Below are 27450 nucleotides of genomic sequence, written 5' to 3'. Positions count from 1 at the left end.
AAGCTAAACTAATGATTTGGCAGAAAGCTCTTTTACCACCCAAATCTATTGTATTTCTTCCTTGCTCCTTATTAGTTCATACATTTATAGAACTTCTAAATGTAACTTTGTTGGCCAGGGTATAACACAGAGATTTTGCGTTCTCTACTAATGAGAAATCTGAAAATGCTGAAAGCTCTTTCTTCTCAGACTGAACAATGGGGTCTCACAATGTGGTCAGAATGCAGCTACTGCACGGCCTAGGTACAACTGTGATACAAGGAAAGTCGCAGCGGTTTTCAGTAAAGTATTGGAAATTCAGTGCAAATTGCTTATTGCTAAAGAGCTCGGGTCTCTACATTACTGGGCAGCCATTAAGATCAAACTATCAATGAATTTCTAATATTATATCTGACAGCGACTTTTATGAGACATCACAACAGCACCTCGGCATGTGTGCTGACAGCTATGTGAGACCTCAGGCTAAAGATATTTAAATTACTAAATCATGACAATAGACAACCTACAAAGACCTCATTCATACGTTCAGGAATCGTCTTCATGTTTTTTTCACGGATAGAACACACACATTAAAGTCTATGGTGCTTCTTCAAACATCTGTGTTTTTTGCTGACTGTGTGTCCGCAAAAAAAAAATCTTTAATCAAAATTACAATTACGTACAGTATTTTTTTTAATGAAAGCCGTCTTGGTAATCAGCACCATTTGCCGTGAGTAAGAACTCATGGAGCCTCAGGAGTTTTTTTACTGTTTGTGGAGTGCCATGTACAAATTAAAGAAGTATAGAGCTTGCAGGCTGGACTAAAAGTCTTGCTCAACAATTAGAAGCCTTGAAATCAGCTGATCACCACTGGTTTAGTTCTTGACACATTTTTCCTTGTAATGCATGGATGGGTATGGACCACCAGAGCCGGAGCTGATCTTATGTACTAGCTCTCCATCCTGGCTCTTGGAGGCAGGTACCAAGATGGAGACTTCCCTCTATGATGCCTAGATGCTCTTACAGAGCAGATATTAGTAATTGACATTTGCTTCTAAAGGGTATCTCCATTCTGAGGGTATTTATCTATATGAAGAAACCATGTCCACACATTGCCTCATACATGACCTTCGGAACCAAACTGCAGCAGATGTCAATAAAGCCCCGTCCTCCCTATACATTCAGATTGATTGTCTCTGAACAATGTAATCATTGGCAGACATAATGCCATGTACCAGCATCGTCTGACATTCAGAGGCTTTTCACAATGCAGATTTGCAACATAGTATATACCATACAAAACACAATATGCACTATGATATAATGTCCGTACGGCAATCTGTAGTGAGTGTGTAATTGCTTATCATAACTAACCCATAGCATTCAGTGCAGATGCTGTGTCCATTAATGGCTGCTGAAATAAACACTTTCTAGTGCTGCATTGCAGGGAGGTGGAGGAGCACAAGTTCTGCTCACACCGTCATTTCTGCTGGGAGCCTTCCCTTGCAGGCCATCAAACTGCACATTACAACAGTACAATGCTGACAAACCGGCAGTAACCCCCGGACATTAAAATATCACTCAATCTATGCAGTCATATTATTGGCATTCCTTTATGAAAATACAGTAATTAAACATGATCTTGTTAGATATTTTTTCCAATGGATATAATCTATTTATTCATCCTTAAACATTAAACTTTTTTTTAATATAATTTTAGGCAATGTCCAGGAAATAAACCATTATTACTTGCCTTTTGTAATCTCCTTACCAATGGTATAGTGATCCCCACCTCTCTCTAATTCTGTGCAGACCATATACCATCCACCTATGTGTTACGGGCTGGCGGAACGCACCCAATAAATAAAGATGAAATAATAGAAGAGTTGCGTTTGCAGCCCGGGCCCACCGTGCAAAGGTGACCAACTGCTGCTGAACAATGAGGGAAAGGCGTGTAGGAGGAAAGCCGGACACCAGTGGGTAACCACTGAGCCGGTGCTAGCAGGCACGAGCTCCGTTACTTCACGTAAAACGTACCACCTGTTAGCGTCACAGGTCACGGTGGTGTGAACCACTGCTTGCAACGTGTGCAGTGTCCGCCCTGACGGACGCCACTAACCAGCCAAACAATGGTGCTGGCAAGCGCACACACAGCGCACAGCGCTACTGTAGCGGACGCTGCGGTAGCAGTGGCCAAGGAGGCCTATACTGGCCGACGCCTTAGGCGCTAGCGGTAGATAAGGAGCAACACTGCGGCGCTATGCAGTGTTAGAGCTAATGTGCTGACTCTAATTCCTAACCCTAACTCATGCGTAATATCCAAGAAGGGGGGAATTATAATGCGTCAGTCACCAGGCTCATTCATCCACCATCATACATACACTAAATGCATTAGCCTCAGAGTCTATGATAGCGCATGGCGGGGCCTCCATGCAAGTCTTTCATAGCCGTGCCCTCCCAGGACCTTCCTCATCCTCCAGATAGACCAATCAGAACTGGAGAAGGACATGAGCATGTGACTCCTGATCCCCAATGGGAGATCGTCTCATGAGCATAATCAGTGGACTGAAGGAAGGACTTAGACTCTGGAGTCTTCTGCTGCTGGACAGGTTGCATTACCATAACTGGAACAGAGGTGGCAGCAGCAACCGAACCCACAATGCTGATGTGGGCAGAACGCCGGGATCGTGGAGTCTGCTGAGCTGGCTCCACTGTGGCTGGAGGGGAATGGGAGACTGCCGACGGCAAGGCTCGGGATTCCTGCTTTTCAGTGCCCGGAACCCGACGCCTAACACTATGTGAATGCTGCTGCCATTCACAAACACCTCTGTGTGTGGCTTGAGACCACAGAGGCCAGTGATTGACTGCAGCGGTTGTGCAGGTAGACTGCAGATGACAGGGACCGGGTGACCACTGCCTATACAAAATGTTTGTCCTGGATGACCCCTCTAAACATGCATATCAGCAAATGAGTGCAGGATTCGCCAGACAACACGCACATGATATCCACCGTTTTTAAACATTCAATGCGTCCTTACAGCAGGTGAAAATAGTATTGAACACGTGACCAAGTTTGATTTTTGTCTGTGTAGATTGGATGGGTTGTTACCGACATCTGGTGAGAATTTCATGTCAATAGCACCTTTACAATTTAATGCACTTAGAAAGTTGGTGGCGTGTTCAATACTTATTTCGCCCGCGGTGTGTAATCTGAGTATTTTCTTTATGTACCTTTTTACCCTGATGTACCCCAGAATATACCTTCTACTAATGAAGTCCAATTGTTGCTAAAGTTATAATTTGGCTTCCTGCTGCCTAACATGTTTCTCTTATGTACTGACCCTTCATGGACCTCCATCCGCGCCCTGACGTTTCTTACTGCCGGCTAATGCTTCCTCACACAATGTAGTGGGAAAAGCTGTCGCTTATGCTTTACCTTCTTGTTTTCTTGGATTTTGCAGAGTGGTTTTACACCTTTACACATCGCTGCTCATTATGGAAACGTCAATGTGGCAACACTTTTGCTGAACAGAGGAGCCGCCGTAGACTTCACAGCAAGGGTAAGTATATTAAGAATTGTTTAAAGCCAAATTCTATTTATTTATGTGTTTATTTTCAGTGACTTACAACAATTTTTTAAAATGGTGTGCCACTCTGAACTCTCTCAGTTCTATATTAGATCACACAAAACAATACTTTTTCAATTAGAATTATCAAAATGCACTTTCGTCCAAAAATTGCTGTTACATTCTTGTTATGGCGCCCCCTGGTGTCCTATAGTCTCGTGTACAGCTTCACATCTTAAAAGTATGGTGTTCCTGGCCCTGGCTGTGTGATGAAGGAACAGATAAATCATGAATACCGTGCAATCATCATAATTATATGATAAATATATTCTGCACTTCTGGACGGGATTTTCTCCCACTAATTTATACTGTAACGTCTTGAATATTATTTATATATCTTAGCACAATGCTTGCTAAGGGATATTCATTAGTGGTCCTCTTAAAGAAGAAGTCCCAGCAAAATTTTTCTTGAATACATTGTCCTGATTTCTTATGTAACATGTGTAAATATATTACTATTCTTAACTATCGTTGTCCTATCTTTTGATCCCTCGTGAGCGCGCATGTTCTTTGCTTGTTCACATAAAAGGAATCTGGCCACAAAAGAAAAAACAATCTAAATTAATATTTGCTAACTCCTAATATTAGTGTCAGATTGAGTTTAAAGGGCCCTTGTCAGCATATCTCTTAAACCATCCATGTGTTGAATGCTATAAACTGCTGCAGATTTTCGGTGTGTACCACATTTCCACCACATCTAAACATGGTGCTCTGAGCCACAAGCTTGTGGAGCCGTGCCTTGGCTTGTGCCAAATGAAAAGTGGCACGTATGACATATCATACTTGTTCACTTTACATCTTACCTAATGGTCTTCAGTGGTGAACTTATTTTATGATGTTCTTTTTTTCGTGCCTTGATTAATTGAATTATTTCAGCTTGAACAGATGTAAGCCACTTGAATTTCACACATAGAAGAACACATTTTGTTTACTTTATAAAAACACATTTTCCCATTTGCGTGAATAGCATAATGTCCCTTTTCCCAACGGATTCACAGACAGATTCCCACAGTATTGTTGAATACTTTTAATTTTACCACGCAGAATGGAATTACCCCATTACATGTGGCTTCCAAAAGAGGAAATACCAATATGGTGAAATTGTTGCTTGACCGAGGAGGACAAATTGATGCCAAAACTAGGGTAAGACGTAACCAACTTCCTGTCTGCAGCATATGTATGCTTGAACTTTTTCACTTTGTAAATGCCTTTTGACAAATTATTTGAACTATTTGAGTGGAATGATATACAGTGGGTACGGAAAGTATTCAGACCCCTTTAAATTTTTCACTCTTTGTTTCATTGCAGCCATTTTGTAAATTCAAAAAAGTTCATTTTTTTCTCATTAATGTACACTTTGCACCCCATCTTGAGAGAAAAAAACAGAAATGTAGAAATTTTTGCAAATTTGTTAAAAAAAGAAAAACTGAAATATCACATAAGCATTCAGACTCTTTGCTCAGACACTCATAAAGTCACACGCTGTCCATTTCCTTCTGATCCTCCTTGAGATGGTTCTGCTCCTTCGTTGGAGTTTAGTTGTGTTTAATTAAACTGATAGGACTTGATTTGTAAAGGCACACACCTGTCTATATAAAACCTCACAGCTCACAGTGCATGTCAGACCAAATGCGAATCATGAGGTCAAAGGAACTTCGCAAGGAGCTCAGACACAGAATTGTGGCAAGGCACAGATCTGGCCAAGGTTACAAAAGAATTTCTGCAGTACTCAAGGTTCCTAAGAGCACAGTGGCCTCCATAATCCTTAAACGGAAGAAGTTTGGAAGAAGTCTTCCTAGACCTGGCCGTCCTGCCAAATTGGGAGAAGAGCCTTAGTGAGAGAGGTAAAGAAGAACCCCAATATCACTGTGGCTGAGCTCCAGAGATGCAGTAGGGAGATGGGAGAAAGTTCCACAAAGTCAACCAGCACTGCAGAGTGGCCTGATGGAAGCCTCTCCTCAGTGCAAGACATATGAAATACCTCATAGAGTTTGCTAAAAAACACATGAAGGACTCCTAGACTATGAGAAATAAGATTCTTTAGTCTGATGAGATGAAGATAGAACTTTTTGGTGATAATTCTAAGCGGTATGTGTGGAGAAAACCAGGCACTGCTCATCACCTGCCCAATACAATCCCAACAGTGAAACATGGTGGTGGTAGCATTGTGCTATGGGGTGTTTTTCAGCTGCAGGGACAGGACGACTGGTTGCAATTGAAGGAAACATGAATGCGGCCAAATACAGAGATATCCTTTATGAAAACCTCTTCCAGAGTGCTCTGGACCTCAGACTTGGCCGAAGGTTCACATTCCAACAAGACATTGACCCTAAGCACACAGCTAAAATAACAAAGGAGTGGCTTCAGAACAACTCAGTGACCATTCTTGACTGGCCCAGCCAGAGCCCTGATCTAAACCCAGTTGAGCATCTCTGGAGAGACCTGAAAATGAAATGGTTGTCCACCAACATTCACCATCCAACCTGACAGAACTGGAGAGGATCTGCAAGGAAGAATGGCAGAGGATCCACAAATCCAAGTGTGAAAAACTTGTTGCATCATTCCCAAGAAGACTCATGGCTGTACTAGCTCAAAAGGGTGCTTCTACTCAAAACTGAGCAAAGGGTCTGAATACTTATGACCATGTGATATTTCAGTATTTCTTTTTTAATAAATTTGCAAAAATGTCCACATTTCTATTTTTTTTTTCCAGTCGATGGGGTGCAGAGTGTACATTAATGAAAAAAATGAACTTTTTTGAATTTACCAAATGGCTGCAATGAAACAAAAAGAGAAAAATGTAAAGGGGTCTGTATACTTTCCATACCCACTGCATATTTACTGCTCAAAAAAATAAAGGAACACTAAAATACCACATCCTAGATAAAACTGAATGAAATATTCTAGTTTCAAATCTTCATTCATTACATATTGAAATGCGTTGAGAAAAATCAAACATAAAAATTATCAATGTAAATCAAAATTAATATCGCATGGAGGTCTGGATTTTGAATGATACTCTAAATCAAAGTGGACAATCAAATTACAGGCTGATCCAATTTCAATGGTTCAAGACAAGGAAATGATGCTCAGTAGTGTGTGGCCTCCACGTGCCTCTATGACATCCCTACAGTTAGTGGGCATGGTCCTGATGATGCAGTGGATGCTCTCTGGAGTGATCTCCTCCCAGACCTGAATTAAAGATCAGTCAACTCCTGGACAGTCTGTGGTGTAATGTGGCGTTGGTGGATTATTATTATTATTTATTTATATAGCACCATTGATTCCATGGTGCTGTACATGAGAAGGGGTTGCATACAAATTACAGATATCACTTACAGTAAATAAACTACAATAACAGACTGATACAGAGGGGACCCTGCCCTTGTAGGCTTACATTCTACAGGATGGAACGAGACATAATGTCCCAGGTGTGCTCGGTTGGATTCAGGTCTGGGGAACAGGCAGGCCAGTCCAAAGGATCAATGCTTTCATCATGCAAGAACTGCTTACACACTTCAGCCACATGAGGCCTAATATTGTCACGCATCAGGAGGAACCCAGGGCACTCTGCACCTTCATGTGGTCTCACAATGGATCTGAGGATCTCATCCCGGTAGTTGGGAAACCTTTTTAAACTTTCACTCTTGTAAGTATTTATCTATTAGTATACATTTTATTTTTGCAGTTGTGTATCCTAATGATTACTGTTTAAAGGGGATCTGTCAGTAGTTTCACCCTCCTAAGCCGTCTATATGATCATGCAGGTCATAGAAGGTTGAATAAAATGATATCTTGATATCTGCGATCCAATGTCTTATTCAAAAGAAATCCACTATTTTCTTAATATGTAAATGATCTTTTAAGATCTATAGGCTTTACATACACTACCGTTCAAAAGTTTAGGGTCACTTAGGCTACTTTCACCTTGCGTTTTTTTACACTGCACTGCGTGCGCTGTGCAAACGCGCATAAAAAACGCATCATGCGTTTTCTTGTTTTTTGCGCATGGTTTTTACCTAAAAACGCATGCGTTTTTAAATGCTGACGTGCGCATGACCATGCGCACGTCAGCGCTCCCATAGACTTGAATGTGTTTTGGGGTGAATTCCGTGCGCATGCGTTTTTTTGAGACCAGTCGGACGCACAAAAAAACGCATGCGCATACAAACGCGTACAAACGCATGACAATGTGCACCCATGTTAAATATAGGGGAAAAAACGCATGCACATGTTTGCGCAAAAACGCAGCGCAAAAAAACGCAAGTGTGAAACTAGCCTAAGAAATGTCCTTATTTTTGAAAAAAAGCACAGTTTTTTTCCAATGAAGCTAGCATTAAATGATTCAGAAATACACTCTATACATTGTTAATGTGGTAAATGACTGTTCTAGCTGCAAACATCTGGTTTGTAATGCAATATCATCATAGGTGTATAGAGGCCCATTTCCAACAACCATCACTCCAGTGTTCTTATGGTACTTTGTGTTTGCTAACTGTGTAAGAAGGCTAAAGGATGGTTAGAATAGCTTTGGAAACCATTGTGCAAGTATGTTGGCACAGCTGAAAACAGTTTGGCTGATTAGAGACGATATAAACGTGCCCTTCCTTTGAGCTATTTGAGAATCTGGAGCATTACATTTGTTTGTTCCATTAAACTCTCAAAATGGCCAGAAAAAAGAACTTTCATGTGAAACTCGACAGTCTATTCTTGTTCTTAGAAATGAAGGCTTTTCCATGCGAGAAATTGCAGAGAAACTGAAGATTTCCTACAACAGTGTGTACTACTCCCTTCAGAGGAGAGCAGAAACAGGCTCTAACCAGAGTAGAATCATAGAATCATCGAATTGTAGAGTTGGAAGGGACCTCCTGGGCCATCTGGTCCAACCCCCTGTTCAAAGCAAGATTCGCTAAATCATCCCAGACAGATGTCTATCCAGCCTCTGTTTGAAGACTTTTATTGAAGGAGAACTCACCACCTCTCGTAGCAGCCTGTTCCACTCATAGATCAGTCTAACTGTCAAAAAGTTTTTCTAATATCTAATCTGTGTCTCCTCCCATTCAGTTCCATGCCATTGCTTCTAGTCTTTCCTTGTGCAAATGAGAATAAAGATGATCCTTCTACAATGTGACAGCCCTTGAGATATTTGTAGACAGCTATTAAGTCTCCTCTCAGTCTTCTCTTCTGCAAGCTAAACATTCCCAAATCCTGCAACCTTTCCTCATAAGACATGGTTTGCAGACCGGTCACCATTCTGGTCGCTCTTTTCTGAACTTGCTCCAGTTTGTTGAAAAGAGAAGTGGGAGGCCCAGCTGCACAACTGAGCAACAAGACAAGTACATTAGAGTCTGTAGTTTGAGAAATCGACGCCTCACAGGTCCTCAACTGGCAGCTTCATTAAATAGCACACGCAAAGCGCCATTGTCAACGTCTACAGGGAAGAGGCGACTTCGGGATGCTGGTCTTCAGGGCAGAGTGGCAAAGAAAAAGCCATATCTGAGACTGGCTAATAAAAGGAAAATATTAATATGGGCAAAAGAACACAGACATTGGACAGAGGAAGATTGGTAAAAAGTTTTATGGACAGACTAATCAAAGATTGACGTGTTTGGATCACACAGACGAACATTTGTGAGACGCAGAACAACTAAAAAGATGCTGGAAGAGTGCCTGACGCCATCTGTCAAGCATGGTGGAGGTAATGTGATGGTCTGGAGTTGCTTTGATGCTGGTAAAGTGGAAGATTTGTACAAGGTAAAAGGGATTTTGAATAAGGAAGGCTATCACTCCATTTTGCAATGCCGTGCCATACCCTGTGGACAGCGCTTGATTGGAGCCAATTTCATCATACAACAGGACAATGACGCAAAGGACACCTCCAAATTATGCAAGAACTATTTAGGGAAGAAGCAGGCAGCTGGTAATCTATCTGTAATGGAGTGGCCAGCGCAGTCACCAGATCTCAACCCCATTGAGCTGCTGTGGGAGCAGCTTGACCGTATGGTACGCAAAAAGTGCCCATCAAGCCAAACCAACTTGTGGGAGGGGCTTCTGGAAGCATGGGGTGAAATTTCTCCAGATTACCTCAGCAAATTAACTGCTAGAATGCCAAAGGTCTGCAATGCTATAATTGCTGCAAAGGGGGCATTCTTTGACAAAAGCAAAGTTTGAAGGAGAAAATTATTAATTCAAATAAAAATCTTTTTTTTAACCTTGTCAATGTCTGGACTAGATTTTAAATTCATTTGGTAACTCATTTGATTAATAAAAGTATTAGTTTTCTTGGAAAACACAAAATTGTCTGGGTGACCCCAAACTTTTGAACGGTAGTGTAGATCTCCCTGACAATCTGCCTCCAGATCTTATTTGAATGAAATGGTGCAGTTCCATTGTGAGACATATAATGTCTGACAGTCTGCTCTCCTGATCTACACACTGGTAAAACACACTATCATTTAAAATAAGCTCTGGAGGCAGATTCTCAGGAAGATCTATGTCCAGCCCATAGATCTTAAATCCTCATTTACCTATTAAGAAAAACATGGATTACCCTGTAATATGACATTGGATTACAGATATCATCATCATTTAATTCAATTTTCTTTGACCGGCATTCCCATATGGATGGCATAGGGTTGATTCCACTGACATATTCCTTTTTATAGCTTTGGTTTAGACACATTGAAGTACATACAGTGCCTTAGATGCCTCCTGAGTTTTCGCCTCTTAGCTTAATGGTGAATGAATAATCGAAGCATTTAGAGATTTGGAGGTCTCTAAATAATTCAGAACATAATGAAGATATAAATCTGCTGAGCAATTAATTATAAATGATAACGTTGCATCCATTCTTTTGAAAATCAGGAATCTTTAAATAATTTAGTTTTATGTCTGGATCTGTGTTTCTTGTTTAATGACGTAGAATTGTTAAAGGATGGTCCATGACCAAAGGTGAATGTCATACTAAATGTCTATATATCTATACTCTTGCCACTTCTTGTCTGTTTTTTATTTATTTTTTTTTCGTCCGATGACAGTTTGTTTATCACAGCATGCTCTGGGGATTCTCAAACCGGATGTCATCAGGGGGTCAGGGCAGCGATCACTGGTGGCTGGTGCAGCTGTTGTCCCCCCCACCTGAAACGAAGCATCAGCTGTGACATCTGTATCAGGGGCTGTGCTAGTCCCTGCTCTACTGAGCATGCGCTACTTGTGAATTTGTAAGTTTTGATGCATGCTCAGTATGCATTCTCGCCGTTCACAGTGCTATTTTTCTTTGAATGCACACTGACATTTCTCTCCCTTGCCAAGGAGCAGTGACGAGCTGGCAAGAGAGCGCATTGTCAGTACACATTGAAAAGTAGAGAATGTGTCAAGCTGGGAAATCAGCGACCGACCCAGTCTCAGAAACAGACGTCATTGATGAAGTCCTGTTTCAGGGTGGTGATATCGATTTCTTAATACTCAAATTAAACATTATTGGAAATAAAAAAAAAAAAAAAAACACAGACAGGAAGTTAGAATAGAAGGAATGGTAGGCAGTTGTTAATGAAAAATATTAGGAAAGTGATTAGATTATTCAATTTAACAGATAGATATTTAGTATTTTATTCACCTTTGGTTCTGGAGAACCCTTTTAAAGAGAAACTGTCACCAGGCTTTTGCTAACCCATCAGAGAGCAGCTTGATGTAAGGGAAGAGATCCTGATTACAGTTATGTATCACTTACTGGGCTGTTTGTTGCAGTTTTAATAAAATCACAGTTTTATCTGCTGCAGATCTAGCAGTTCTCTGAATGCTGAGCTCTGTATAACCCCGCACATACCACTGATTGACAGCTTCCTGTGTACACTGTGCATAGGCAGAAAGCTGAAAATATTGGTGCAGGGATATACAGATCTCATAAATATAGAGGACTAAATGGTAACAGATTTACTAGTCCTCTAGTGACAGTCTGATAAAGCAGTGATTTTATCAAAACTACAGCAGGAAGCCTAGTAATGGACATTTCCCTTGAATCAGGGTCTCTGGTATCTACATTATGCTGCTCTCAGATTAGGTGTCAAAACCTGGTGATAGATTCCTTTAAGTGCCATAGTAATCCTTATTGCTGGCTTAATTTAAAAAGAATCTGTCACGGCCCTTAGTGCTATTAAACTGCTCCCAATGTCATCTTAGTGATGCACATTGTATCACTAACATGTTTGTCTCAAGCAAAACGTCCCAGTATTTAGCGCAAAAATCACTTTTTATGCTTTGATGTTGCCACACATACCTTCTGTTTGTCATAGGGGCAGCTCTAGCTTTTCAGTCATGGTCAATCCAATACGTTTTGACATTCTGCATAGTATTAGTATTCCTTTCCATGACTGCTCCTTATGTCACCGCAATCTCCGAGGTCAAGGATAGAATTAATTGGCTCAGTCAGAGTTGTGCAACAGGAGAGAGAACCAGAGCAAGTATCCATATATATATATATATATATATATATATATATATATATATATATATATATATATATATATATATAATTGCCTTAAATTGTCTGTCATCCACTTCCATCTGGATGTCCCCGAATCCCACAATCCACCGCGCCGCACAGGAAGTACGCCAACCACCATTTTGGAACATCCAAGTGATGCCGCTCGGATCCAGGACGCTGCTGCGATTTCAATCCAGGCCGCCCCTGCGATCCCAAGTGCTACTGCGATCTCGACCACGATCCCAGCCGCTGCTCGGATCCCAGTTGCCACTCGGATCCAGGCCACCGCTGCGATCCCAACCGCCGCTGGGATCCCAGCTGCTGCTTGGATCCAGGTTGCCGCTGCGATCCCGAACGCTGCTGCGATCCCGACCACCGCTGGGGTCCTGGTCACTGCTTGGATCCCAGCCGCCGCTCGGATCCATGCCACCGCTGCGAACACGTGTAAAGAGGGGGTATAACGAGAGGGGTGTAATGAAGAGGGTATAATGAGAGGGTGTAATGAGAGGGATACCCCCGCCAGGACCCACCGGCCTGACTACACGCTCCGTATCCCGCTGCTGCCTGCCCACCCACCTCCGTGCAGTCACTGCCCGCAGGAAAGAACGCGGCTTGAGACCTGTGCTGGAGATTGGGTGCGGCCACCCTCTGGTGGCGCCGCACACCATCTCCAGCACAGGCCGCAAAACACCATCTTTCCTGCCGGATGTCACTGCACGGAAGTGGGTGGGCCGCCACCCCCAGCGCCACAAAGCTGCCCCCATCGTGATGTTACTGCCCTCCCGATGGGATAGCATCGGGCACACATCTAGTCATCTATAACTGCCAACTGGAAATAGACTGGTAGGGCCTAAAATAGTGTGTAAACCCCTCCCACAGATCTCAGCAAGGAGCTAATAAAGCCACAATGTCCAGTAATTAACCCACAAGCTCCCTTCCTGGACAGCATGACAAGAACTATAAAGGGAACTGCCCCAGTGCCGCCACACATCATGCGCAATGAAAGTGCACCACCACCTAGCAGCAGAAGTAGAAGGAGCTAGTTTGGATATGGATATAACAGTCCTCCCTCCCTCTCCTAAAAAGGACCTCCGGACCCTTAAGACCAAGTTTATTAGTAAATCACTAATGGTTGTCAGCATTGATGTTACTAGACAAAACCCAAGATTTTTTCCTTTGATCCATAACTTGGCAAGTGTACAATATACTGCAGGGACCCTTTCACCTGTTCCACTATCGGCTTGTGTCGTCCGCAGCTGCATACGTAGGAAGGGCGAGATCGGATATGGATGTCACACTTATATTGTGATTTCAGTCAATACGGTATAAAAGTCAGTAGCTAAGGCCTGTTTCACACATACAACTTTTTCATCAGTTGCAATCCGCGAAAATGGCGGGACATGGATCCGCAACTGTTTTGAAAGCAACGTGTGCTACCGGACCGTTGCTTTGACGGATCCGGGGAAGGCAGAAATTTAAAGGAACCCGTGCCGAGAGAGAATGTGTGCGTACGCCAAAATTTTGGCGGATCCGTAAAAAACCGGATCCAACGGATGACCATTCGTCAAGATCCGCCGATAATGCAAGTCAATGGGAAAAAAAAACGGATCCGCCAAGAAAAATGGCGGATCTGTTTTTTTTTTGCAAAACTGCGGATTTTGACTGATGGTGACAGACGGATGTGGGAATTTTGGCCTTAGGAGACAATTAAGATATTTGCTAACATTGAAAGGAAATGATAAAGTATTATGTATCTTGTCTGGTCCTGGTTAGCATTGTGATTTCCCTGTTCTGCAAGATGATAGGATTATATTAGTGGATAACTAAATAACTACTGAAAATTACATATTATTATTTGTTTATATAGCACCATTGATTCCATGGTGCTGTACATGAGAAGGGTTACATACAAATTACAGATATCACTTACAGTAAACAAACTAACAATGACAGACTGGTACAGAGGGGAGAGGATCCTGCTCTAGCGGGCTTACATTCTACAGGATGGTGGGGAAGGAGACAGTAGGTTGGGGAGTTGCATCAACTCCAGTGTTGGTGAGGTGGTAGCTCCGATATTGGTGAGGAGACAGCGGGGTCATTGCAGGCTGTAGGCTTTCCTGAAGAGATGGGTTTTCAGGTTCCGTCTGAAGGATTCGAATGTGGTTGATAGCCGGGCATGTTGGGGCAAAGAATTCCAGAGGATGGGGGCTATTCGGGAGAAATCTTGGAGGCAGTTGGGTGAGGAGTGAATAAGTGTGGAGGAGAGAAGGAGGTCTTGGGAGGACTGTAGATTACGTGAGGGAAGATATCGGGAGATTAGTTCAGAGACATATGGAGGAGGCAGGTTATGGATGGCTTTGTGGGTCAGTATTAGTAATTTGAACTGAATACGCTGAGAGAATGGGAGCCAGTGAAGAGATTTGCAGAGGGGAGAAGCAGAGGAGTAGCGAGGAGAGAGATGAATTAGTCGGGCAGCAGAGTTAAGGATGGACTGGAGAGGTGCGAGGGTGTTAGCAGGGAGGCCACAGTAAAGGATGTTGCAGTAGTCGAGGCGGGAGATGATGAGGGCATGCACAAGCATTTTAGTAGATTGAGGGTTGAAGAAAGGACGGATTCTGGAAATCTTTTTGAGCTGGAGGCGACAGGAGGTTGAGAGAGTTTGAATGTGCGGTTTGAAGGACAGGGCAAAGTCGAGGGTTACTCCGAGGCAGCGGATTTCTGGTAGGGGGAAAGCGTGATGTCGTTAAATGTGATAGATAGGTCATGTAAGGAAGATCTGTGCGATGAGGGAAAGATGATGAGTTCAGATTTGTCTACATTGAGTTTGAGGAAGGGAGAGGAGAATGAGGATATGGCTGATAGACACTCTGGGATTCTGGACAGCAAAGAGGTGACGTCTGGGCCAGAGAGGTAGATCTGAGTGTCATCAGCATAAAGGTGGCACTATATAGTGTTCCACACTGTGAAAAGATGAGCACTTGTTTTTAGATGATTGGCGTTCAATTCATATCTTGGATCGTTGAGTGTAAAAGGAACATTACTATTAAACTTATAAAATATATTTAAAGGTATTGAAGCACCATAGAATTTGTACTTCCAATGTATGCAAATTAGCTCTTCTCCAGAAGGTCGAAAGATTAGGTAGTTAATGTACCTCCAATAGGTGGCGATAAAGAGCTTTCTTCCTCTTGGCTGGGCTTCTTTGCATACCTTTTCCCAGGGGATTGTACCTTGGCTACAGTCTGCCAATCTCCAAATGGTGAAACATGACCTCCTAGCTAATGACAACTTATATAATGATAAAATAGCTGTTTTTTAATTTTTGCAAATTATGCACATTGTAGCTAGTGTTTTCAAAATGTCAGGTATGCTAATATTTATTATTAAATGCCTAAAAGGTTCTGGCTTGTTGTTTTGTCACAGGATGGACTTACACCACTCCACTGTGCAGCACGTAGTGGACATGACACTGCGGTTGAGCTGCTTCTAGAGAGAGGAGCACCACTGCTTGCAAGGACCAAGGCAAGTGACTACTTTATTTACTATGTCTGACTATTAGGGCAGGGGCCGACGGCTGTAGCTTTTGTCATCCGAGAGAATCGGGTTTATTAGGCAAATGACGCTCCTTAGTTTTTGGCTTATTACCCATTTTGGGTATATTGTTGTGATACGGAACAGCACAGGTATGTTGGCTGGTAAAGTATCTTGGTAAAAACCTAATAATTCTAGGATCACAGTTTATCTTGTCATAAAGAATTATTAGGTTGGAGTAACTGTAAGAATGAAGGTTTTTCTTGGCATCGAGGGCTTTTCTTAAACAATTAAAGGCTCACTTTGTTGATTTGCTGTAGAATGGACTGTCTCCACTTCACATGGCCGCCCAAGGAGACCACGTGGAATGTGTAAAGCACCTGCTACAACACAAGGCCCCTGTAGACGATGTCACCCTGGACTACCTGACAGCGTTACATGTTGCAGCCCATTGTGGACATTACAAAGTAACTAAACTTCTTCTTGACAAGAGGGCCAACCCTAATGCCCGTGCCCTGGTAAGATCTCATTACTTTGTTCTACATCAAAGAAAATAAAGTTTACATCAAATATTCCAGTTGAGTAAAATAAACTAAAGTTGGAGAGACTCGGATTTGTTTTTTTTTTTTTAATTCTTGATATCTGCATCTTTGAACCAATTTATTAAAGAACATCTGTCACCAAAATGCTCTTGTAAATTTAATCTGTGTAATGTTATCAATGTGCTGCTCATAATAATAAAATAACAATTTTATTTCTGTAGTGCCAACATATTCCAGGACACTTTCCAAATTATGAAAATTAATTGTTGTTTGACTTGTGGAATAAATATTCAGCAGCATCTTCTACTAATTGACAGCTGATTGGCTTCTATGTAAGCTTCCATTCACTTCTCTACAACAATTACATAGTTACAGAGGTTGAAAAAACACCTAGGACCATCAAGATCAACCGTTCTCCATCAATTGTTCATTTTGTCACTAAATTATCTATAACCCGCAATGTTATGTGTACTGAGGTAATCATCCAGTCCTTTTTTAAAAGCTGTTATAGTATCTGCCATACTACCTCTTATGGTCGGCATTCCACAGACTGCTCTAAAAGGAATAAGTCATGTACCAGTTCTTTGTATTGACAACACATATTTATACATGTAAATTACATCTCTAAGACTTCTTTTTTCTAAGCTATACAAGCCCAACTTTTCCAACCTCTCATCATATGAGAGGCCTTCCATCCATTGTAATAATCTAGTTGCCCAACTGTGAACTGACTCTTAATTTCTCAATGTCCTTTTTTTAAATGTGGAGCCCAAAACTGGATCACCAGTCATTTATAAAGGGATAACAAGACGTTGGGATCACAGGATTTTCTTTTTTTTATACACCCTAATATTTTGTTTTCTTTTGCAGCTGCTGCTTGACATTGAGTACTGCTGCTCAGCTTACTTGTAACCAGAATACCCAAGTTCTTCTCCTGTTCTGTAGTCCCAAGTATGGTCCCATTTAATGTATATGCAGCAATAGGATTACTCTGTCCTAGGTGCATTACTCTTCATTAAACCTCATTTGCTAAGTGTTTGCCCATTCAGCCATCTTATCCAGTATTGTACTGTCAAGGTCAGATTTTAGTATCCTACATAGATTGGTGTCAGCAAAGACTAAGGCTGAGTGCAGACGGAGTTTTGAGCCCTGCGGATTTTTCCGTGCAGAATGGAAGAAAACCGCAGGTCAAATGACCTGCATTTTTCCTGCGGATTTCTTCCATTTTTCACGCGGTTTTCATGTGGTTTTTGTGCGGTTTTCCATTGCGGTTTTCCCCCTGCGGATTTGGTGACAGGGGAGATGGAAAACCGCACAAAAGAAGTAACATGCTGCGAATTTTGTACCGCGGAAAAATCCACAGCGTCTGCACAGCGGTTTTTTTTTTACATTCATTTTAAAGCTACTGTACATCACAATGCGGATATGCAACGTTTCTGCGCGGTAAAATCCGCTGCGGAACCGCTGCAAATCTGCATCGTGTGCACATGGCCTTACACTTCACACTCAATCCCATCCACAAGGTCATTGGACAAGCTAATTCTGGCGCTCCAGCCTTTACACTTAGGCCAGGATCACATGAGCCTATATTCTCTCATATGAGAGTATCGGCTCGATTTTACTAAAGTCACTCAGATCAAACCCTGACAGAGTTTGATCCAAGTGTTCCCTTAATGTGATTTGATTCTCTCGCATTGAAAATCTTATCACAGGTGCGGAGAAGATGGAGAACTTAATTTCTCTATCTTCTCCATTCTGTGAGTCCGTGTAAATCAGACTGCACTCGGATGACATCTGAGTACAGTCTGATGTTTCACACTCACCAAAAGTGTCTTAGCAAGTATTATATTAGAACTTTTTAAAACATGCATCATATGAAGAGCCAAAGGAAATTTTTTTGAAAATGACCATTACCTGGAACATAATGCGATATGGGTAAAAAACAATAAAATCAGTCAAATGTAACAACCTAAAGGACATGAAAAGCAGTCAGTATGTAATGTATTTAATAATAAATTCATTATGTACCTGCAAGTAACACTTGGTCACATAAAATAACATGATCATGATTGAAAAATACTGTAAAAAATTACAAAAGTGGTAAAAAAAGGCCATCTCTGAATGGAAATCTAAGTCATTTATGTGGCAGATTTTCTTTAATTTATTTTGACATTAGTGAGTATAAATAATAAAACATACGATCTTCTTAATATTTTACCTTGGATGATGAACACATTTGTCATTGAGTATTTATATTGGTGACACCTCGTGTAAATCTGTTACATGGCACGGTACAAGATGAGAAATGGTGCACATCTTTCATAATCACCCTTTTTATCCTACGGACAGTATGCCTATTTTTGGTGTATTTTGTATGATTTGTGTGCCCCATTGTGTGGTCAGCGTGTGCTCATTCCTTAGCTCTGACATGAGTGACAGCAGTTGGGTCGTGTGCATGGGTTGCATGATTTGCAGGCTTCGATCCGTGCATGAGTCTCGCTAACAAGTTGTTTCTCTGAACAGAATGGTTTTACTCCATTGCACATTGCCTGCAAGAAAAACCGTATCAAAGTAATGGAACTGCTAGTGAAATATGGGGCCTCAATCCAGGCTATTACAGAGGTAGAACAGGTTTTCTTAGCTTTCCAATCCATCTAGCCATTTCCTGCTTCCCCTGGTCCTGTCTCTGTGTTTCCTCTGCCATGAGATCTTCACTGTCACCTCTCTCTATCCTCTCCCACATCTGCTGCCTTGTAACTGTGGACGCCCCATTAGTCTCGTGCAGGGGAGTAAAATGCCTGTTGGTTTGTTTCACAGTCTGGTCTCACTCCAATACATGTGGCTGCTTTCATGGGCCACTTGAACATAGTCCTCCTTCTGCTGCAGAATGGAGCCTCTCCAGATGTCACTAACATTGTGAGTATGTCTTGAAATAAAATAACCGGATTTACTGTACATTATGCAACCTGTTTGATAATTCTATCATTTCACTCAGTTTGTGTATGCAATAAAACTGGCTAACTTGTCGATGTGCATGTCATTAGCTTTATTCTAGTGTGCAGAGAAAATGCTAATAGTGCTAGGGAATCTGTCACCAGGTCTTTGCGACCCATTTAATGTACAGGCAGAGATCCTGATTCCGGCGATGGGTCATCTACTGGACTGTATGCTGTAAAAATCACTATTATATCAGCAGGAGCTTATTACTAGTGGACTAGTAAACCTGCTGCCATGAAGTCCTCCATATTCATGAGCTTTGTGTAATCCCACCCCCACCACTGATTGGCTTCTTTCTGCCTATGTACAGTGTACACAAAATCTGCCAACCAGTGATGTGGGAGGAGTTATACAGGGCTCAGCATTCAGAGAACTGCTAGATCTGCAGCAGAAAGAAACAGATTTTATCAAAACTGCAGTAAAATGCCCAGTAAGTGACACATCGCTGGAATCAGGGTCTGTCTCCCTACATCATGCTGATCTCATATGACGGAGCAAAAACCTCATGACAGATTCCTTTCAAATAGGTCATGTTGAATGGTGACATAGAAGCATCCCAGTGAAAACAGATAATAATAGTTAATAATAAACCTGCAGATTGGCTTATATAATAAATGGTCTTAAATCTTCACAGAAAGCAGATAATCTCACAGCACGCATCTCTCTGTTACTCACTGAAGGAGTCAGTAGTGTACTCATGTGTGATAGTTACATGTTGCTGTCTTGTGTGCTTTCAGTAATTCATTGAAACATTCTGTCTTCGTAGCATAGCAGGACATTATCGCAATATCTAAGGGTGGTTTCACATTAGCATTTCAGGGCTCAGCGACGGCCTGCGCACGGCCGCTGCTAAGCCCCGCCCCTGCCACACCTCCTCCGGTAGCTCCGCCTATGGGCGCATGACGCTGCATGTGTCCTGCGTCCCCTATCTTTATCACTGGGGACGCAGGCTGTGCGCAGTATGTGTTTGGCGGCGCATGCGTCCTTTTGACGGTGCGCCGACCAGCGCCAAACGCAACCTGTTGCAATTTGGTTGCGCTCGGCGCACCGTCAAAAGGACGCATGCGCCGCCAAACGCATACTGCGCACGGCCTGCGTCCCCAGTGACAAAGATAGGGGACTCAGGATGCATGCAGCGTCATGCGCCCGTAGGCGGAGCTACCGGAGGAGGCGCGGCAGGGGGCAGGGCTTAGTGGCGGCCGTGCGCAGGCCATCGCTGCGCCCTGAAACGCTAATGTGAAACCACCCTAAGCTGGTATTCCTATATGAAGTATATATGGCATATCCAAGGTTATGCTTCAATTCATGATCGCATGTTCCTTTTCGCCATCCTACTCAAAGAGGCTGTAAAGGACCATTTTTACATGGGTGATGTCATGTGCAAGTGTGGTCTCCTCTTCAGCATCTGGCCACCACTTTATAACTATAAATTGAGGTTAAAGGTCCAATTCTTCCAAAAGTTTGAGTTTCTAGGTTTGGGAACTTCATCATATATAGAATATCATGTCAACATGCCTCAAATGCTTCAGATGAGAATACCATTTCAAAGCAGATCCCCAGGATTGGCCTGAAGCGCCCTACTATGGGCCAATAATCAGATAAATCAGGGTTTGGATGCTTCTTGAATCATTGTCACATGTAATCATGGCAGTGATCAGTCAATGAATGACCTGAAATGTAATTGATGTCGGCAGCACATGTGCTGGTGTGAACGGACAATGTACTGCTAACTATATGTAAACTGCAATGGGCCCAAATTATGTCATCTATCCGCCATCCATATACATGTAGCATCAGCCCTTGTAAGTTGTCAGTAATGATCAACCGGTCATGTCACTTGCAGTGGACAGATATCTGCCCGTGTAATCTGACCGTTACTGCCGCTCACTATATTAATGTGACAGCTGTCTGAAAATCTTTTATTTTTCCATTTGGTTCCGGCTCGCAGTTTAGAATAATTCTTTTGCTGCTGCTGTAGAAAGCAGCTGTCCATGTGTCAGTCGTGGCGAGCTTGTGATGTGCTTGTGCCAGCTGAACATGTGGCTCTGCAGGGTAAACTCATGGGGTATAGGTAGAGTGGCAGGCTGAGCCTTGGTGAGTGCTTCCGAGGAGTCACTGATACAATGCGTGTGCTAATTGTGCGGTGCGGGAATGCCACCAACCAAATTACCCACAGGTAATGACTGACTCATTTGTACCCTCAAAAGTGGACGTGTACTTTAAATCTTAATGTAATGTGGAGTAACTTTGCAAATATTGTGCATTTGTGCATCCTCCTTTACTGGCTGGGCAATATAGTGGGGGGTTTTGCCCACGCATATCCAATGGTGAATTGGAAATACTATTGCACTTGTGTTTGTAAATTCCTTTCATCTGTTCCTGTTCTGTTTTTGGGAACGGATAAATGGAAGTAACATCCAAGCGGATCCATTGCATAACTGATACAGATGGAAACGGAGGACCCCATTGAGGATTATAAGGTCCACCTGGGTTCCATTATTTGCCCTTCTTAAGGCTTGTGCTCAGGGTCTTTTTTTTGAGTTTTCGGAGTAAAAGCTCAGCGGAAACTCCAAGTTCTTTAAGGAGTTTGGCATTTTTATGAGGATTTCGAGAGTATCCAATCAGTTTCTGCTCCAAAATCTCCTAAAAAAACTGCATGTGACCTTACAAAAGAAAGAAAAAGTCCTGTATTATTATGCACCTTCCCACTTTGCTTCAGTTATGCATCTGTTCCGTTCCTGAGTGAGCGTTTGCTCTTAAAAATAACTCTCTTTCCAGTATGAGGGCACATCGTCTTCACGGAACCTTTCTTTTCCTTCAAATGCGGATTACCGTGTTCTTAATAAAACTTGCTTGGTAGACAGTGTGATCAATTTTTTTGTTAAATACATATTCCAATCTTTCTATGTGAGGTATGTTTTGTACTGTTGTTTTCAGATACATCTTAACCCTATTTTTCCTTTTCTTTTCCATCTCCCTCTTTTCCATTTTATTTTTCTTCCTCCCTTCTTTTCCTTGTTCTTTCCTTTCCCCTTTCCTTCCTCCTTTCCCATTTCCGTGCTCTCTTTTTTTTCCTCTCTCTCCCCTTTTTTCCTTCCTCTTTAATCCTGACTTTTGTCCTTTTTTTTCCTCCCCCCTTGATTAATGTAATGACATTTTACATTGTTATTAATGTTAATTCGTATTGCTCATTATGTATGTTAATTATGTCTTCCCCTTTTTCCCCTGATATATGTAAAAAAAATCCCCACAATAAAAACTATTTTTCATTTTTCCCATTGCTAACTATATTTCCAAATAATTCTAAAATTTCGCATTTTTCTCTGGCAGCTAAGCCTCATTGTAGTCCGACATGTAGTCCCAATTATGTAGGTATCACTTGGCAGCTTTTATCAGGATTACGGCTCGTGCACATGACTTTATTTTTTGTCCAAGTGTGATCCGACAAAACCTCAGATTGCACTCGGATCAATGTTATTCTATAGGGCTGTGCACTTGTGCTTTTTTCTTTTCCTTGGACTGGCACAGTTGCAGCATGCCCAAGTTCGATCTGATTATCAGTTTGCACTCAGCCATGCAAGTCAGTAAGTCCATGGAAAACATCAGACTGCACTCGGATGACATCTGAGTTCAGTCTGATTTTCACAAACTGACAGAATGGAGGAAATGGAGACATTTTTCCCATTTGCATTCAAGAGAATTGGATCACATTGTGCTCACACTCTGATTAGAGTGTGATCAGCATAATCGACCTGATTCTGTCGGATGGTGTGACCCTAGCCTTATTAGTGAAAGGTTACACCTATATATACTGTTGATAACACAGGATCTCTGCCATTTTTATATGGTCACAGCTTTCCTCCTTGCCCTATCTGTACAAAGGAGTCATGGTACACTCTCCCTCATGGCAAATGCGGGGAAAGGCAGTACAGGGGAAATTATTTTTGATATACTTGATCTTTTAAAGGGAATCTGTCACCAGGTTTTTGCCACCAAATCTGAGAGCAGCATCATGTAGAGACAGAGACCCTGATTCATGCAACGTGTCACTTACTGGGCTGTTTTCTGTAAATTGGATAAAATTACTGTTTTAGCATCAGCAATTTATAACTAGAGGACTAGTAAACCTGCTGCCATGTGTTCCTCCATTTTTAAGAGCTCTTTATAACCCAAGCCCCACTGTTGCTTTCTACTTATGCACAGTGTATATGGCAAGCTGTCAATCAGTGATGTGTGCGGCGTTATATAGAGCTCAGCATCCAGAAAACTGGTATATCTGCAGCAGATAAAACAGTGATTTTATCAAAATGACAGCATCCAACCCTGCAAGAGATTTATCACTGGAATCAGGGTCTCTGTCCCTACATCATACTGGTCTAATATGAGGAAGCAAAAAGTTGTCAAATCCCCTTTAAGGAGTATGACACCCCCTTATTTTCCTCTTTCCCGTGGAAAAAAAATCATTCATATTTGGCCAAGAAAGGTGTGCATGCCTGTAGAGGAGAAGAGCAAGAGTTTGGACACTTAACTAAAGATTTGGCTTTAAGGGCACGTAAAGATGTTTAAGACCATGCTTTTATTGAGATATCTGTTTTATTGTATTTCTGTAATCGGTGAGAAGTTTTATGCTAATCAGGTGCGAGTGCAGGGGGCTGGACACTGCCTGTCTCTTGCCTGTCTGAGTGTTATTTGCACCCCCACATACCTCCGGTTTATGACTAATAGGTGACCTTCCTCTTGCTGAAATCTCTGGCAGGCACCTTCATTGCCGGCGCCGGGCACATATAATAACTTCCGAATTACGTCATTGAGCTGACAAATTGAGGTTTGCATCCCTTGCCCCAACAATGACGTGTCCTGCCTGAGTTTTAAGCCAAAGGAGGCAGATCATCATAAAGCAGTGATCTGTCCGTTGCGCCATGAATCCTCCATTGTATATATTGAGAGGTTTCCCCAATGTCTAATACCAAGCTCATCAGAGTCTTACATTAATTGCAAGTAAGATCTTTATAACAGTAATTAAATCAAAAGCTAAATGTATTACCAATGTTACACGACATCATCATATAGGCATGACATTCTCTCTGGTTACCTAGTGGTCTACATTGGTAAGAGGAAGAAGATATTGATGAAAATAACAATTATTACCTTTACAGCAAAGATACTGGATTAACACTGAAATCAATCAATGCGTTTATTTTTTATCTATGTAATTTCAGCGAGGAGAGACAGCATTACATATGGCTGCTCGCGCAGGGCAGGTTGAAGTGGTCCGTTGCCTTCTACGAAATGGCGCACTGGTGGATGCCAGAGCTAGGGTAGGTTTATTATATGTATGTATTCTGCACATTTGTGATATACAGTATACTAAATTGCAGGATAAGATCCGCACAAGAGAATAATTTACATGTTATGGTAAAACTACAAGGTAATGAATGGCATCTTATATACTGTTCCTTCGTAAGTTGTATCCTGTGAATAACATTGGCATTATTTGGATATGCTGGAACTATCCTCAGTCTCTTGTGCCATGTATCATTTATATAGAGAACAGACCCTGTCCTTGTCAGTAGCTTCCTAGCAGTAAGATAGATTGCATTCATTTTATGAATGACCTTTTCATATTTTTCACACAGGAACATGTAGGTTTGGATTTCTTCTTTCAATAATAATAATAATAATAATAATAATAAATACCTTCATTTAAAAACTGAATTCTGTTATCTTTAATATTTAATTTTGTCTGGTGATCTGAAACATTTAAGTGTGACAAACATGCAAAAGAATAGGATATCTGGAAGGGGGCAAACACTTTTTCACACAACTGTATTTATATAATATGCATCACCTTTATCATCTATGCAGATTTATTACAGGCGCTATTCTATTGTGCAGGAGGAGCAGACACCTCTCCACATTGCCTCTCGTCTGGGCAAAACGGAAATTGTTCAGCTTTTACTGCAACACATGGCTCATCCAGACGCTGCCACCACGAATGGATATACCCCACTGCATATCTCAGCCCGGGAGGGACAGGTGGATGTGGCATCAGTCCTTATTGAAGCTGGGGCTTCCCACTCCATGCCGACCAAGGTGAGAGCTGGTTTACATTCAGTAGTTGCTAATATTTCTAGTTTTAGTATGGACAATTGTATAATTAAAAGCAACAAATTATTATTACCCATTAAATATCTAACATTCTGTATGAAGAGATGATCAAAGTTTCATTTATGGAGGCTTACAACATTTATGTGGACAGGCTCTTATACTGACCTCAAGATAATCAAGTAAGATACTGTAAGTCATATGGGCTTGATATAGTGAGGGGTGTTCTTTCTTGCAGATCAGTCTCTTGGAACCCGATATGGTTTCTAAATAACTGAACCGTAATGTTAGTCTTTTAATTTGCCAAATAGGGGTGGAGTTGAAGGGTCATAGGCCCTGGTGCAGAAGTTCTGCTTAAAGTTGAGCTTTTCCTAACTCCCAACCTCAGAGCAAGTTTTCTTTGTGGCTACTGTCCGCTTCTTGTCCAAAACTTTCAGGTGCATCTCTTAATTTCTTAACCATCATGCAGCACAAGCAAGGGCATTTCTAATGTCTTAAATGATCAGACTAAGGCCCCCTTCACAAAGTATGCCTGAGACAGTCTGTTTTTACTATCTGTATGGTTTTCTGTTGGTCATCCATGTGTACGTGTATACCATTCGTGTGCCATCCCTGTTTCATTCGTATGATACGTACAGGAATAAAGTGCATTCAAGAAATCACAGATTTTTTATGTGTTAAAGATGTGCTAAGATGGGGGCGTGGCGATGTAGTGAGCCAGGAAGACGCGCTGAGACGGAGCTCCTCGTACCCTGTAATTAACCTGCTAATCCAGCAATCTTACTGGCACTTAGCTGCAGACAACTTACTCTCCTGGAGCCCAGGAGTCATCCGGTGCCCGGGGAGACGGGATCGTCAGCCTCGGTGAGCCGAGCTCTGGAAACGCCGGCGAGGACGCGGGACCTGTGGGAGACGGCGGCCATCTTAACTGTGCGCTCCGACAGAAAGGAGGCACAGACTTGCAGTTTCTAGCCCCGTGGAGCCGCTGGAGCGGCGCATCTTTTCTCGGAAGCCGCGGGAAGGGGAGACGCGGTGAGAGCTCTGGAGCGTGAGCCCCGTGCTCCCTCACTGGCGTCTTAACAACCCCCCTGGTGTTTGTGCCGGGCACTCTTCGGCCCCCCCGTGGGAGAGCGCTGCTGGACTCCCGTGTGCTGGCGGTGGTTGTAGGCTGGGCCGGCCAGCCGGCTGAGCCTGCAGAGGCGGCAGCCATTTTTGAAGCTCACGCGCTTCCTGTGAGACGCGGTGGTGGTCCCCATAGCTGCAGCGCTTACGGTCGGGTGAGCACATATCCTTCATGGACTGTGGAGGACAAGCGGTGAGTGCCCTGAAAGATTGGGCCCCGCGTTCCTCCTCTTCGCTACGTCACCTAGCCTGCTGGTGCTATTACTTTAAGGGCCTGGGTCCCTTCCTGGCTGCTGTCTTGTGGGGCGCTGTGGTCCTCCCCGGGTTATAAGGGCCCTCGTTTGCTTCTTGGAGCCGGACATTATTTCCCTGCGTGGCCTTACAGATCTGCGTTACCTTTGGGGCTCTGCTGCCACTGTATGAGTGCCCTGCTCTAAGGAGAGAGGAGCAGCTGAAAGAATATGCTAGAATAGATCATTCTGACGTCTCAAGACCCCTTAAAAATAACCCCTCACAGGGTCAGCGTAAAAGCCGCCCTTCTGGAGGCAAGGAGGAGAGTGAGCAAGAGGAGTTAACCCTTAAACAGGCGTCTGAACAACTGATGCAGGCCATCTCCTTAACCAGGACATCTCTAACTGAGAAGATCGAGGACGTGCACACTGAGGTGGGATGCCTCCGACAAGATATGCAAGCCATGAGGGGCCGCATTACGGAGGTGGAGACACGGGTATCCCAGGTAGAGGACACCATCACGCCCATGGAAGCCAAGTTGACGAGGGTAGCAGGCTCTATGAATGCATGGAGGCAAAAAGCAGGCGACCTGGAGAACAGAATGCGTCGGAATAATATCAGAATTATTGGGCTCCCGGAACGTTCGGACGGTCAACACCCGGAGCAATTTCTGGCTCAAAACTACTTTGGGAGACGAATTCTCTCCAACATTTGCGGTGGAGCGGGCCCACAGAGTCTCCACTAGGCCTCTTCCTCCTGGAGCCCCACCTAGACCTTTTCTGGCACGTCTCCTTAACTGCAGGGACAGGGATGTGGCTCTGTGTTTGGCATGGCA

At 42.7% G+C, this 27450-nt stretch overlaps 1 protein-coding gene across 34 annotated transcripts in view; it reads left to right on the top strand.

Moving 5' to 3' along the window:
- ANK2 (ankyrin 2) overlaps positions 1-27450 on the top strand; it is a 772868-nt gene that overhangs the window by 575217 nt on the left and 170201 nt on the right. For 29 of the 34 annotated variants that reach the window (XM_073571907.1, XM_073571914.1, XM_073571911.1 and 26 more), the window contains 8 exons: positions 3441-3539; positions 4650-4748; positions 15511-15609; positions 15939-16136; positions 18684-18782; positions 18978-19076; positions 24377-24475; positions 25053-25250. In XM_073571907.1, the coding sequence (XP_073428008.1) occupies positions 3441-3539; positions 4650-4748; positions 15511-15609; positions 15939-16136; positions 18684-18782; positions 18978-19076; positions 24377-24475; positions 25053-25250 (990 nt within the window). The remainder of the gene's footprint in view (positions 1-3440; positions 3540-4649; positions 4749-15510; positions 15610-15938; positions 16137-18683; positions 18783-18977; positions 19077-24376; positions 24476-25052; positions 25251-27450) is intronic. The other 5 variants (XM_073571912.1, XM_073571932.1, XM_073571924.1 and 2 more) reach the window with 1 other exon arrangement.

Source organism: Dendrobates tinctorius, unplaced genomic scaffold (genome assembly GCF_039654945.1).
Source record: "Dendrobates tinctorius isolate UK_male_01 unplaced genomic scaffold, ASM3965494v1 ptg000030l, whole genome shotgun sequence".
NCBI classification, from domain to species: Eukaryota; Metazoa; Chordata; class Amphibia; order Anura; family Dendrobatidae; genus Dendrobates; species Dendrobates tinctorius.
This window is presented reverse-complemented; position numbering and strand designations above follow the sequence as displayed.